Consider the following 13344-nt stretch of genomic DNA (forward strand, 5'->3'; position numbering starts at 1 on the left):
TTTTGGTGGGTCTCCTTTTATTTTAATCCAAGAAAAAAAAAAAAAAAAAAGCAGCCGGTTGCACCGCGGTTTTCACACCCGGTTGTACCTAGCAGAATTGAAAATTTATAGACAACAATAAATATTGTAATTCAAGTACCTGAACAATAGCTACGTGCTCTCTCTTTCCCTCTCTCAAATTCTTTGTGCCAATTTCCACTATGGAATGGGTGGTAAGTGGATACAGTCATGAGTCATAGGAGCCTTTTTTTTTTTTGGAAGGCTAAAAAGCATAAGAATGAATGGCAACCCATTATCTGAAAATTTCAGGCCAAAACCAGGACCAATGAGAAACTGAAGAAATTTTGTAGTTCTGTGACCGGAAAAAAGAGCATTAAGTTAAAAAATTTCAAGTGAAATGCACGTTTACACAACAAAGTGTGAAGTTTCTCTTTTACTTTTATGTACCTTTTTTAGTCCCCCTATTATATATATCCCCTGCAAATAACCTCACATTCAAATTCACCTCAGCATCAGACTTTATCATCTATTTTATCATTTACAAGAGGAAGCAGCTCGATCAGATTCCGTGGAGTCCGGGGTGTTTGAGGGGTACCCGGTGGCTGTTGTGAGAGCATGTGTCGCACATATCCGTAGAATGTACATCCAACAAGTGTTATTGCACATCCAACGGCATTCAAACCTGAAATCGGGTTTCGGAATATCAGCCATGATACGAGAACAGCAACTGCAACCTGTACATAACATGACATCAATCGTTAAAGTTGAATAAGGAAGTTGACTAACGAAATCAAACATATTGGTTTGCATTAGATGAATACCAGCAACAATCCAGTTGAAAAACCAATGAGTACATGCAACATCAAGTCATAGAAAGTCTCAAGAATTCATTCAAGCAAGAAGATGCAGTAAAATGAGGGTAACAAGATGAAGTTCTTAGTTGGAAAATTCAAAAATTCAGCAAGCGAATACAAGAGGCCTTGAAGACAAGGAATACAGCATTTAAGTAAATATCACCCATGAGATAGATAAAAGAGTTAAATACTAAATTAGTTCTTGAGGTTTGCCCTATTAGACCAATTGATCTCTATACCTTAGTTTTGAACTTTCTATTTCTTATATGGTTTCAAATTTGACCAAATCTATCATTCCGTTAATTACCCAATTTGGCAGATCCCACGTGTTACAAAAAACAAAATATAAGGAACTCAAAATATTTAAAATTAAAACTAAAAACAATTTAAATTAAAAAATATTAAAAAAACAAAATTCAAGAGGGGAGCCCTCCCCCTCCCCCTCTTGATCAAAAGGGCGATCGGGAGGAGCCCTCCTGATTTTACTTTTTTTTTTTATTAAAAAAGAAAAAACTTTTGTTTTTAAATTTTTATTAGTTTTTTTTATTCATGACACATGGCATCTAATGTGGCATGCCATGTAGCACTTCTAATGGTTAATTAACACGGGGTTAATGGAAAGATTTGATTTGACCAAAATTGAAACTAGAGAGTAAAAAGTTCAAAACTTGTATAGACAAACATTATGCTTCTAGACTTGCAAAATAAAGAAGAAACACAAAGCGCAGTGCATAAAACAAAACAATGACATCAGTAATAGCAAGAAATTAGACAGTTCAAATTATCTGAGTCCGCTAAACTGATCTCACCTTCAGGTTTCCAGCAACGTTAAATGTGACAGCAGTTGTGGAGTGAATCACGTAAAAGATGGAGAAGTTAAGACAGAAAGCCATCACCCCAGAGCTGAAGATAATTATGAGGGATGAACAAACAGATTGGTGGGTGTGAAGCCATTCCAATACCCCATTACCTTCGAGTAGCATTGCAGGTATTGCCAAGATCATGGTTGCAAAAGGTGCCATGTAGTACACCGTGTTTATGCTAAAGGTTACAGCCAAAAAAAAAGCTCAAGTTAATACATAAAAAATTTAGAATCAATCATGCACTTATGAAGCCAGCAACAAACCACAGTCGCACGCTCAGGCGCACACATGCAAGTACTTAGTCTCACACACTTAATTTAAAGCTCTTTTATTGACTATGCAAGCAAGGGAAGAAGACCAATGATATCACCACACATGTTCCCAAATCAGGGAACAGGAGAGGAAGAGAAACCATAGCGAGTAAATAATAATATAATAATAATCTTCATGATTCACTTCATTGCAGAAATGACGGGGGGAAGAAGAGATTTTCAAAATGTGCTCACGGGTTGGTGCTGGAGTGACAAACTCCCCACCTCAAGTATTGGACCATTAAGTGTCCCTCAGACTGCATCAATCCAGTATAATAATACTAATGTTTACATAGCAATACATTGAACAAGAAGTTACACAAAAGAAATCTAAATATAGAAAACACCATTAACATTGTTTATAAATTCAGATTAAGTTACTTCCAGGCATTGATATTGCCAGTAATTTTTTTTTTTTTTTTTTTTTTTTTAATGACTAGGGAACCATCCCACAGCAGAGCCCTTGGGACTCACTAAGGGAACCTAAACCCCCGGGGAGACTAGCACAGCAACCCACCACCATGGCCTCCTACTTAAATTGCAGTTTGACCCCAAGGGGAATCGAACTTGTGACATGGGGCTCATGCACATTGGAGTTAACATACTTTGGCAAATGGAACTATCGTTGTGGCAATAGCATTAGATTTTCACGAATCCAGTCACACTAACTAAATACAGATCAAATGCTAGAAATGCTGCTATAGGGAATCGAATAGTAATTTTCTAGAAGATAATAATGAATCCTTTCAAAAAATGAGATGGATGAGTTCCTAATACTAAGACAAAAGAAAAGCCATGTCATCCTAATTCATGAACATCAAGAAATATAGGAAAAATTAGTGCAGTAGGGAATCCAAAAAGGCCCGATGTTTATAAAAGTGTTCCCATCCCCATTATCTATCCCAATCCAGGCAAGGTATAAAATAGAATGCCATCAGTTAGGAACATCACTTGCGCGAACACCACAAATCATAATTCTTTATCCATTAAATTCCATATTTTCATTCACATATACCGAAATGGATCAATAAAGCAAACTCTATACTATTTGTGACAGTAATTTTCAAACTTAATATAATGTCAGTACTGGCCAAGTTGCTCCAAAATCTACCTGAATCCATTTTAGCCAGTCATTGCCAGGCTAGGAGGCTGGTAATAGGTTGTGTGAGGCCACACCAAGTTTTGACCAATATTAGAAAGAATTTTTCACTACACTGAACCCACATGGAAGCACAAACATTGATGGTACCATTCTAAAGACATCCAACTTCATAGTACAACAAGACAAGTCAAACATCACTTATCATGCATATACGGTTTATGGTAGTTTATGGAACTGAAAACAATAAACAAACAAAACATTAATGTATATTGGTTACAACTAAAGGAAAAAGTTGACCTGGACGATTATTCTAAAAATGGAAAAAAGTAAGAAACAAAAAAATGAAATCTAATAGTAAGGAAAAGCAAAAGGCCACATCAAAGACACTACCTGTCAAATTTGTATCCATGCAACAGAGACTCTGCAAGGATAGTTTTTGTGGAAGTAGCGAGACAGCCAAATAAGGCAGCACAGAATCCAAACATATTAAAACTAAGCTCCGTAACAGATGTAAGAAGAATTCCTCCAACAATGGGTACCAGAGAAAACCATATTCGCAAGTCGAAGTACTTTCTCCAAACAAGCCACTGCAAAACAACTGTTCAAATTGATATATCAGATGCAGTTAAGATGCAATTTAAGAATTATGCTAAAAAGCAAGGACAGAGGTGTTGGGAAATTTCGTTATCATACTTGAAACTGACCTGTAGTAGCTGGAGTGAACGATTTAATTGTTTGCATAAACGAAACTGGGATGTAACGTAGGCTCACATTCCCCAAAACAATGTTTATACAGAACACAAATGACATGGGAAATATTCTCCTCCAGCGATCTTCAGGATCAACTGCTATTAGTGGTTTAAGCTTCAGCACCTTAATCATGAGGTACGCTCCAATGGCCGAGCAAATGAAATGAACACATGATACTGATAGAGGAAACTTAAAATCCAGTTTCTGGAAGAAGAAATTAGTTTATTTTCACATCAGCTATGGGTCACCATGCAAAGCCACAAACATGTCAAGGTCACACCGTTTTTCCAACTATTGTTGGGAGTAATGACTCAGATCATAAGTTGATGATAAATGAGTGCAGAAACAATGATTAAATTTTAAAATGGCATAAATTGTAATAACCAAATATAATGGTGACACCGGTGCAAGCAATATAAGTTCCTTTAATTGTAATTATCAGAAATTCACCAAAATAGTTTTCCAAACATATAATATTCATAAAGTAGAAATATTGACATAATTGATAATCCTATACATGTGGAAGGTATGCACATTAGTTGAGCAATTGAAGACCTCAGATCTAGGGGGCCTGGTACGTACGTCGCTTTCTGGCATGTCCACCAAGTTCTTTTTAAGAGAGGAAATCCCTCAATTGAAAGCTTCAAGATAACTTGCAGAAAACATTCTTTCTTGGTTTGTTGCGGTACATGTCTTGTTTCAACATTCATCCACAACAATTCTACTTCTCTCCACACAAATTTCAAAAACTCCCGTGGTTTGAACTCATTTCAGAATTTCTATTAAGTAATAAAGAAAAGGAGTCGCATATAGCATTCTAGTCTAGATCAAGAAACTATTCAGCAATCACTCCAACCCATCAAATGTGTTCAAAAAGCAAATAACCATCCCGCCTTTCCATATAACTAAAATTACTAAACACACCAACCTGAATTTGAACGTAAATCTGAATCTCTTTGGATATAAGTAAAGAAAACCCAGTGACAAACATCATGCCCGAACGTTTATGTAACAAAGCCGCGTGACACACACACACACACACACACACACAACTCAAACAGTTTTGACATAAAAGATTCTCCCCTATCAAAACCTATTTTGGCCTCCTCAGCAAATTCTCTTTTGACGTAGATACCTTGTAAAGAAAAATAATAAATTAGACGAAGACTCTCAGAGGAGCCAATGATATGATTTGAAACTACATTACATTTTGTAAAATCCAGTATGTCCAACAACAATAGATTATATGTAAAAGTAAAACTTTTTTGATAAAAGAAGGCATAGCTCAAGTACAGAGGAAGTATACACATAATACACCTAGTAACCACCAATCTATTCATGTATACACAACAATAGATTAATATTATTATCAGGTTCTACTAGTATGGTGGGAACCAACAAGTGGTCCAGAAATCTTTCCAAAATTGGGATTTCCAAGGTTTCCAAGCTGCGTGTTAAGCTTAATTAAATGAAAACAAGGGCTTCTCATGATTTTATTTCATCTCATCTTTAAAAGAAAAGATGCATAGTCTAAGGCTAAGCAATTCAAGTTATTCAACCTATCAAGTTATCAGATATCAGAAAAATGATAATAATCAACTGCTCCTGAAACACAAATGTATACAATGCATTATTGCAGCCAAAATCTATGACTTATCTGTATGGATTGTCTGTTACAGAAAGAATGTAAAGAAATGAGTACAACTCCAGCAGAATCCCGAAACAAATATTAAGACAAAGAACAGTCAGACTAAAATTTCATCAACAAAACTTTTCACGGTCCCATACTAGCTACCATCTTCGCATGACATGTATAGTGGGAGGCAAAGTCAGGACTGTTGCCAACATTAAAAGAATATGAAGAAAAAATCTAAAGAATTACGCAGATGTCTTGAGCAAGTTGTCTCTCTAGGAACTTTCCTCCCTTGTGAATTTTGCTTCATTAGCCAGGTTGCTTCATTAGTAACGTACGGGAGTGTTAACAAAAATATATTACAGATATTCAACCCAACAAATTTATATCCACAGATCTGTTCATACTTATTTTCAAATTCGCAGATCTGTTCTCCTAATTCACACACACACACAGGCAGAGCCAACCAGTCAGCTCAAAGATAATAAAAAGCGACTGCCTTGCAGTAGATAGCATTGTTAACCAAAATGAAAGGTAACCAATTATTTTGTGAAGATAAGCTAGTTGCGCCAATAACAACATAACAATGACAATGATGGCAAAGGTAGAGACTATAACCAACTCCATTGAACCCCAATTCCGCAACTCCCCCTCCCCTTGAGAGATTATAACGTGTCAATAAACAGTGTAGCAGCAGGTATGCTGTCTATAGAAAACCACAATGTATGTATTGTGTACTCCACCTACTTACCTAATTTAATCAACTTAGTGACTGCGCATAGAAAATTCTACGACACTCGGATTTCAGAAATAACTTTATCGAGAAAAAAAAAAAGACAAAGAAACAATGATATAGAAATTTTGTCTACCGAAACAAACAAAAATCGTCTAACTGCTTGGGCCACAAAACACAGCACAAATACGTCTAAAATAAGTAAATTTAAAGGGAAAAACCCAAATCCATAAATGAAATTAGAATTCACAGCACAAGCGTGAAAATAAGCAAACTAAATTAAGAGGAAGGAATGAAAAAAACCAAATTAAGAGAAATGTAAACGGACCTGGAAGATCCACTTATTCATGATAATTACAGTGACATTGAAACCCCACCATTGGATAATTGCCAACAGAGATCTAAACACGCTCCACTGCCACAACTTCTCCTCCATCATTCTCTCTCTCTCTCTCTCTCTCTCTCTCACCAGATCACCAGAGAACCTGGATCAGAAGGACTCCAGTTCCGAAATCAGAAAGCAGCCCCCTCCCCCCCTACAGCACTGCTGGGAATGGAAAGGCTAAGCAGATAGAGAGACGCACACAGACGAGAGAACTGGGTCGAATCGGGGCGTCTCTTTTGAAGTTGTCTAGAAATGTGAGGGAAGCTGTGACGGTGGAGGTGGCTCTTCCACTTTCACGTAAGATTCGTGCTTATACGCATGTGTTCTCTGTCTCTCTCTCTCTCTCACTCTGTTCTACTTCTACCTAAAACATCTCTCTCTCTCTCTCTCTGCCTTCTCTCTCGTCTCTACGCAAACTGCGTGTGCCTTCTGTAGGAAAGGACCCCACTCCTGTGGGGCCCACAAGGAGTTGATCAGAAAATCGCAGCCGTTCAAGTGAATGTAGTTGAGATGAACGTTGAGGTTTGACCCGAATACATGAATCAAAAGTCGAGGTTTACTAATTGAGTTATGCTCCACATAAATTCTACATTTTGCCTATCAGTTAAAAAAATATGTAATTTTACTATTTTATTCTCATATTTTATATTTAAACTTTATGAAATATGAAAATAAAAGAATAAATTTACATATTTTTAAATAATATACATAAATGTAAGACTTATATATAAAATTTTTATTATTAATTACTATGGAAATTTATGCGGCCGAAAGGGTGACCTTAATCATGACCTCTCAGCCTCCCCCCAATTAATTCCCCCAAATCTTAGGTGGGTCTTTAAATTCCCAATAATTCATTAAAATAATAAAAAATATATATATATTTGCAAGCTTTGGATGACATTTTTTTTTATAACATTTTTTTTATCAACTCAAAAACTCCTAGATTACTAACCCAACACCAGATTAACTTTCAGCATCAATGATTACTCGATTACAAATAAAATCTGAACAGCTATTTTACCATTGTAAAGTATCATCAATATTCCGAGTAAATCTTGTCAATATATGGATAGCTTCATTACCTTGTCTATTCATACAAGAAATTTCAAAAACTAAAAATAGGTGAAGAAGTTGAATTATTTCCAAAACAAGAAGCCTATGCAAAGTTAAAGATAAATTCTTTTTTTTTTTTAGGGTGTGTGTGGATATTGAAGTGAGTTGAGTTGAGTTGAGTTGAGTTATGATGATAAAATATTGTTAGAATATTATTTTTTAATATTATTATTATTATGAAATTTAAAAAAGTTGAATTGTTTATTATATTTTGTATTGGGATTTAAAAAAGTTGTAATGATGAGTTGAGATGAGTTGAGGTGAGTTTGATAACCAAACGCACCCTTAATATCTTCAACAACTGTCTAGGAATCCCCTTCTATAATAATAATGTGGAAACTCATGCCAAAAACCATTTGCAAGAAGAATCAATTTCATCTACTTCATAAACACCCTCTTCCTTTAAGCTTAAGGCAAAAAGCACCCTCATCCACTTCATAAATTGTGGATGACGTTTAGTAAATTGTTTATATGACATAATTTATTTTAAAAAATAAATTTTAAAATTTAAATCTTAAAATCAAATCTTTCTATTTTAGTGATGTAGTTTGTGTGTTCTATACGCTGGTTTGAAAATAAAATAACTCTTAAATTAATTAAAGAAAAAAGCTAAACATAAATTTTATCAAACTAAACTCACAAACTAATTTAGCTTTATGTGATATATTAGATTTAGGGTCTATTTGAGATTGCGATAGGAATATTAAAAAGTGTTTCAATAGCATTAAAAGCTTTTTAATGGAAAAAATAGGTTGTTTGAGTGTTACATATCAAAACACTTATAATTTTAAAAAGAAATATAAATCTTAAATGCACATTATATTATTATAATTTTTAAATACTTAAAAGAACCGAAGGAAATATCATTTTTGAGTCACTATAATTATTTATAAATCTTGATTTTAGTTGTTAGCCACACAGTGAAAATGTTCGGGTATTGAGAAACAAGGCTCCGTGCAAGACATGTATGCCCATTGTATGTGACTTTTGGTTGGAGCAAAAAAAAAGTCTTAAAATCTCTTCACAGAAGTATATGATAGTAACAATTCATTAGATAAAAACTTTTTAAAAATAGATTCTGAACAACACCTAATTAAAAACACCATTATTTACATCAATGAGCCAACATATAAAATCATTATTCAATTAACAAGCTTGTGAGAGTTGCATACGAAAATGCCAAGTTTAAGAACACAATTTTTTATATAAATTTGATTTCACTCACGCCGCCTCAAGGCGTTGGTGTAAGGATCTCTAAGATCTTACTTATTTCCTTTTGTTAAATCGTCTCATCACTATTTTTTTATTTAAATAGATATTGCATAATACTTGTTTCGTCCGATTTGGTGTTTATTAATAGTTAAATCGTTCCATCGCCAATTTTTTTAGATCTAAACATATATTATATAGTGTTTATTTCGTCTGATTTGATGATTGGGTTCATCCAAGTTGATGCATGTCTATTGATCCCATTATTTCGAATGAAAGCTAACCCAAATTATACATGTGAGTTTTCTACACAACTTCTAAAAATCAAAGAGTTTCAATTGAAAATAGAGACGAAGAAAACTCATACTCACGTAATGGCGAGAAGGCTTTTAATATATAAGGGAAATCTTGATTAGTCTCGGACGTATACTCCTCGTTAAAGATAGGAGTGATACTATGTGACACGACCCTTGAATCCAATACGAACACGGCATTAAATTAGTGGGTTTGTGTTTGATGTTAACGAGTTCGAATTAAAACGAGTTGACCTGTTAATACATGATTTATAAACAAGTCAACTTACTTAATATGAAAACAACCAATTTTAACATGTTTATAATTTATTTTCAAATTAAAATTTTATTATTGTTAAGTTGTAATATTGGTATTTTTCAGTACGCTTATGTTTTTATTGTAGTTTTAGACTTATACTCATATTTGTTACTATATGATTTGTAATATTGATTTTATTATATGTCAAAATCTGAAAAATATTGATATGTATTTTTTAAGATATTATGGTTATAAATAAATAGAGATTTTAACTTTTATGTAAAATTATGTTAGTCAGGTCAAATGAGTTATGTGTTTTAGTTCAACTCATTTACATGAAACAAAAGGGTTTAAATGAGTCGTATTGTGTTAACATATTTCTAATTAATTATTAAATGGATGACACGACATAACATGACCCGATATCTAAATGAGTTGGTTAAGATTTGAAAATTTGACACGTTTAGCTTAACGGGTTGGGTTCAGATTGACTTATATAGTTGAATATTTATGATTTGACACAACATGGACATGATCCAAAAACATGATTTGCCACCCCTAGTTAAAGAGTTTTTCGTAAATGTATATCAAATAATTTAAGAAAAAAATTTCCTTATTGCTATGGGTTCAAGAGTATGAATACATAATTTTGAACTTAGATCATTTTGTTTATACAACTTGTTGGCGACATGTTTCGCACACCGGGTATGGGCTCAGACACCTGTAACACAGAAAAGGTAGGGGCACAGGGTTGTGTGTAGCCTCTGATGTCTAAGTCAGTATTTTTCTTCTTTAGAGATGATTTCAGTAAACAAGAGAGCATGAGGGTTTGTTTTGACTTAATGTTTGGCTTTTATATCGCTAGCCGAGGTAGTCCCTTGTATCCCCATATCAGAGGTACCAGTCTTCGTACATAACATTACATTATCGCCTCTGACAGGGCGTAGCCTTCTTAGGTCACATCCTTGCGGCAGGTTGGTAGGCGCGACCACTCCCTACATGTTCTTGTCAGGGACAAGGAGTCATGTCGCACGCCCTATCGGGGACAAGGTGCCGCATTGTGACCCTTGCTAATGCGTGTGTCAGTTCTTCTACGACATGACCCTATCACTACGAGGTTGTGTAGAGCAGTGTTAGGGATGTCAGTGCCCCGTCACTCTGTTATTCGCTTCCCTACCATATGGGCCCTAGGCTTCTTCTCACTAAGGCCCTGAGCCTCTTACCCTTCATGTAGCCCGTAGATCATTGAGGGCTCTAGGTAAAAACTCAATTCAGCCTGTGAGGGGCACATGTATTTCTCTCAATTAGGCCCAGCCCAATAAGGAATGCAACGTCCCTTCCACGACTTGTCCTAGGACAACTACACCGCCCCTTAAGATAGGTGTAAGATCACCAAAGTTACGAATCACAATCTGTGGATGGCATCTTGAAGTTATATATCTCATGAAATTGGAAACAAAAAAAAACTTATTATTTGCCCTTTTTATTATTCAAGTCGATGTCAGCTTGAAAACAAGGTTGATCGGCATATAGTTTGTTTGTTGGTGCATTCCAATAGCAAATGAAAATGGATCAATAGACACATACTTCAGCCCAACAGGCCATTATGTGGTACACTACTACTATTTTGCATGTCGTTGTCAAATTCCATTACTTTCGCAAATTCAAGATGTGAAAGTCTTATATAATTTTTTGTTTGCAATAAGAAAAAAGTGAGTTTAAATTCTACTATCTAGGAATTCATGTGATTATTTGGATGAAAATGGTACTTTATAGATCTCATGTTGGACTAGGATGTCCTTGCTACGAATGGTGATAGACCAATGTGCCCTTGCAAGAGATCTGGGTTAGGCTAAAACGCCTGACGTATCTGAACTAACTAAAATACAATAAATATCCCATCTTTATTTATTTTTGTCTGAACTTCATTTTTTTTAATTTGTTTTTATTACAAATTCATTTTTCATCGTACCTTTATTTTCTTTATCCTTCTATCATTTTTCGTTGGTGACTATATAGAGAGCACTCTCAAGAGATTCTTCATTTATCTTTTAAAATACATCACTAAAATCCATTTTTTTTTATTTTACGTAGTGACTTTTATAATATATCACACATCAACTTACCTATTTTTTCTTTATATCATTTAAATATTATATTTTTAATATATTTTATTCATTTCAAATAAAGTTTAAAGTTTAAAGTAGATAAAGAAATAAATAAAGAGTAAAAAATAGAGAGAGAAATGAATTAAATATTTATACAAGTGTAAATAGTATTTCATAGATATAGAGATGATACTGTATCAAACTGGATATTAGTTATAAAATACATAATCTATTGGATGGACTATATTGAGCTATGAGTAATTCTACTCAACCACCCACTATTCATACATCCTCTACACACCAATTTTTTCTTTTCTTTTTTTTAAACATTGTCGTTTTACATCTCTTTCAAATGTTTTCTTTTCCAGGAACCCACCCCCAACGTCCTGCGTCTTCTTCCCCCCTCCCTGTGTTACTTGCCCTGCGTCCTTCCCCCCTGTCGGCATGCGTTGTCTCACTACCCCACCAATCCAGCTCATTGTCGCACCAGACCAGCATTGTTTTATTTTTTCACTAGGATAAGAAATGAAAGAAAGCATTTTTTATTTTTCTCTTTTAGTTTTGTCTCTCCATTTCTATCATTTTGTGTGTTTTTGTGTTCAATGGATATGTGGGTTTGTATTTCTTTTTTTATATGTGTTTTTGTAGAGTTTTGTGGGGGTGTTGTGTTCTGTTTTAGGGGCTTTGTGAGACTTTTTGTTCTATTTTGTGGGGGTGTTGTGTTTTATTTTAGAGGTTTTGTGAGGCTTTTTGTTCTATTTTGTAGAGATGTTGTGTTCTGTTTTGGGGGTTTGGTTTGTTTTTGAAAGTCTAATCTTGTCTTCAAGTTTCATCATGGTTCAATAGACAACATGGCCCCCTTTTAGCTCAAACTTGACATATTTTTGCTTTTATTTCAAGAATATAACCATGAATAGCCTTTTAGTTGCTCAATGGGGGACAACCAAGATGATAGAACTAGGATTTTGAATCAAGGGATGCCAGGTATAACTCAAATATAAAATAGAGAAAAATAAAATGATGTGTCAAACATTTTAATCTCCAGCTGTTTTGAATATTCAAATAAATAGAGTTTTTCAAGTCTCCATTTAGGTCCAAAATTCTTGTTAATGGGATTGATAAAAGGTATGCACGTACTTGTATTTTGATTGTTTGTAGCAAGAAGCAAGGATGGTCAAAACTTTCTTCACAGGAATCCAAGAAAAATAGAATATACGTTAAATCTTAAATGCTCAAAGGCAGACAGCCTACCACTTAACAGCCTGTCTTTGCTCAAAATAACTACAAATTAAATTAATTTAAGCTCACATTAACTTGCTTCCTTAAAAAACGTAAAATAAAAGTAAAATATAGTCAAATCTTAATAGTAGCCTCGTTTTCATTACAATCTAAGTTTTGTTCTAAGATAAACATTTTTTTTTTTCCGAATGGCACATCAGTATGATTTTTTATTCTTTTAAGAATGCATGATTGGCATAATTTTCATTTTGGTGTAAATCTATAACATATAAAATTTTCAAGGTAAATGTTTTTTTCTTGATGAGCCATGTCCTCCATTCATTCTTGTGTTAAATGTCCATGAAAGGTCATGTCAATAATTATTATGCAATGTAGAATTTTAACCTTTTTATGTTTGTGTGTGCAGTTGAAGAGGTCGGTGTTAGTCACCTGTAATTAACTTTGAGTTAAATAGCATGATGGGTAAATGAGAAGATATAAGGTCACCCA

General features: G+C 34.3%; 1 protein-coding gene across 3 annotated transcripts; it reads right to left on the reverse strand.

Moving 5' to 3' along the window:
- Window positions 1-355: 355 nt before the first annotated feature.
- LOC121257815 (UDP-galactose transporter 1-like) lies at window positions 356-7084 on the reverse strand. 3 transcript variants are annotated; one of them, XM_041159060.1, is made up of 5 exons: window positions 6575-7084; window positions 3835-4084; window positions 3521-3728; window positions 1664-1895; window positions 356-734 (listed from the first exon to the last, which is right to left on the reverse strand). In XM_041159060.1, exons 1-5 carry the CDS (start codon window positions 6683-6685, stop codon window positions 513-515), a joined length of 1023 nt encoding a protein of 340 aa, XP_041014994.1. In that variant the 5' UTR covers window positions 6686-7084; the 3' UTR covers window positions 356-512. The 3 variants fall into 3 exon arrangements, with proteins under 3 accessions (XP_041014994.1, XP_041014997.1, XP_041014996.1); XM_041159063.1 differs by having other exon boundaries at window positions 6624-7050; XM_041159062.1 differs by lacking the exon at window positions 6575-7084 and adding an exon at window positions 4809-5550.
- Between the last annotated feature and the right edge of the window lie 6260 nt (window positions 7085-13344).

This window comes from Juglans microcarpa x Juglans regia, chromosome 3S (assembly GCF_004785595.1).
Source record: "Juglans microcarpa x Juglans regia isolate MS1-56 chromosome 3S, Jm3101_v1.0, whole genome shotgun sequence".
NCBI lineage: Eukaryota > Viridiplantae > Streptophyta > Magnoliopsida > Fagales > Juglandaceae > Juglans > Juglans microcarpa x Juglans regia.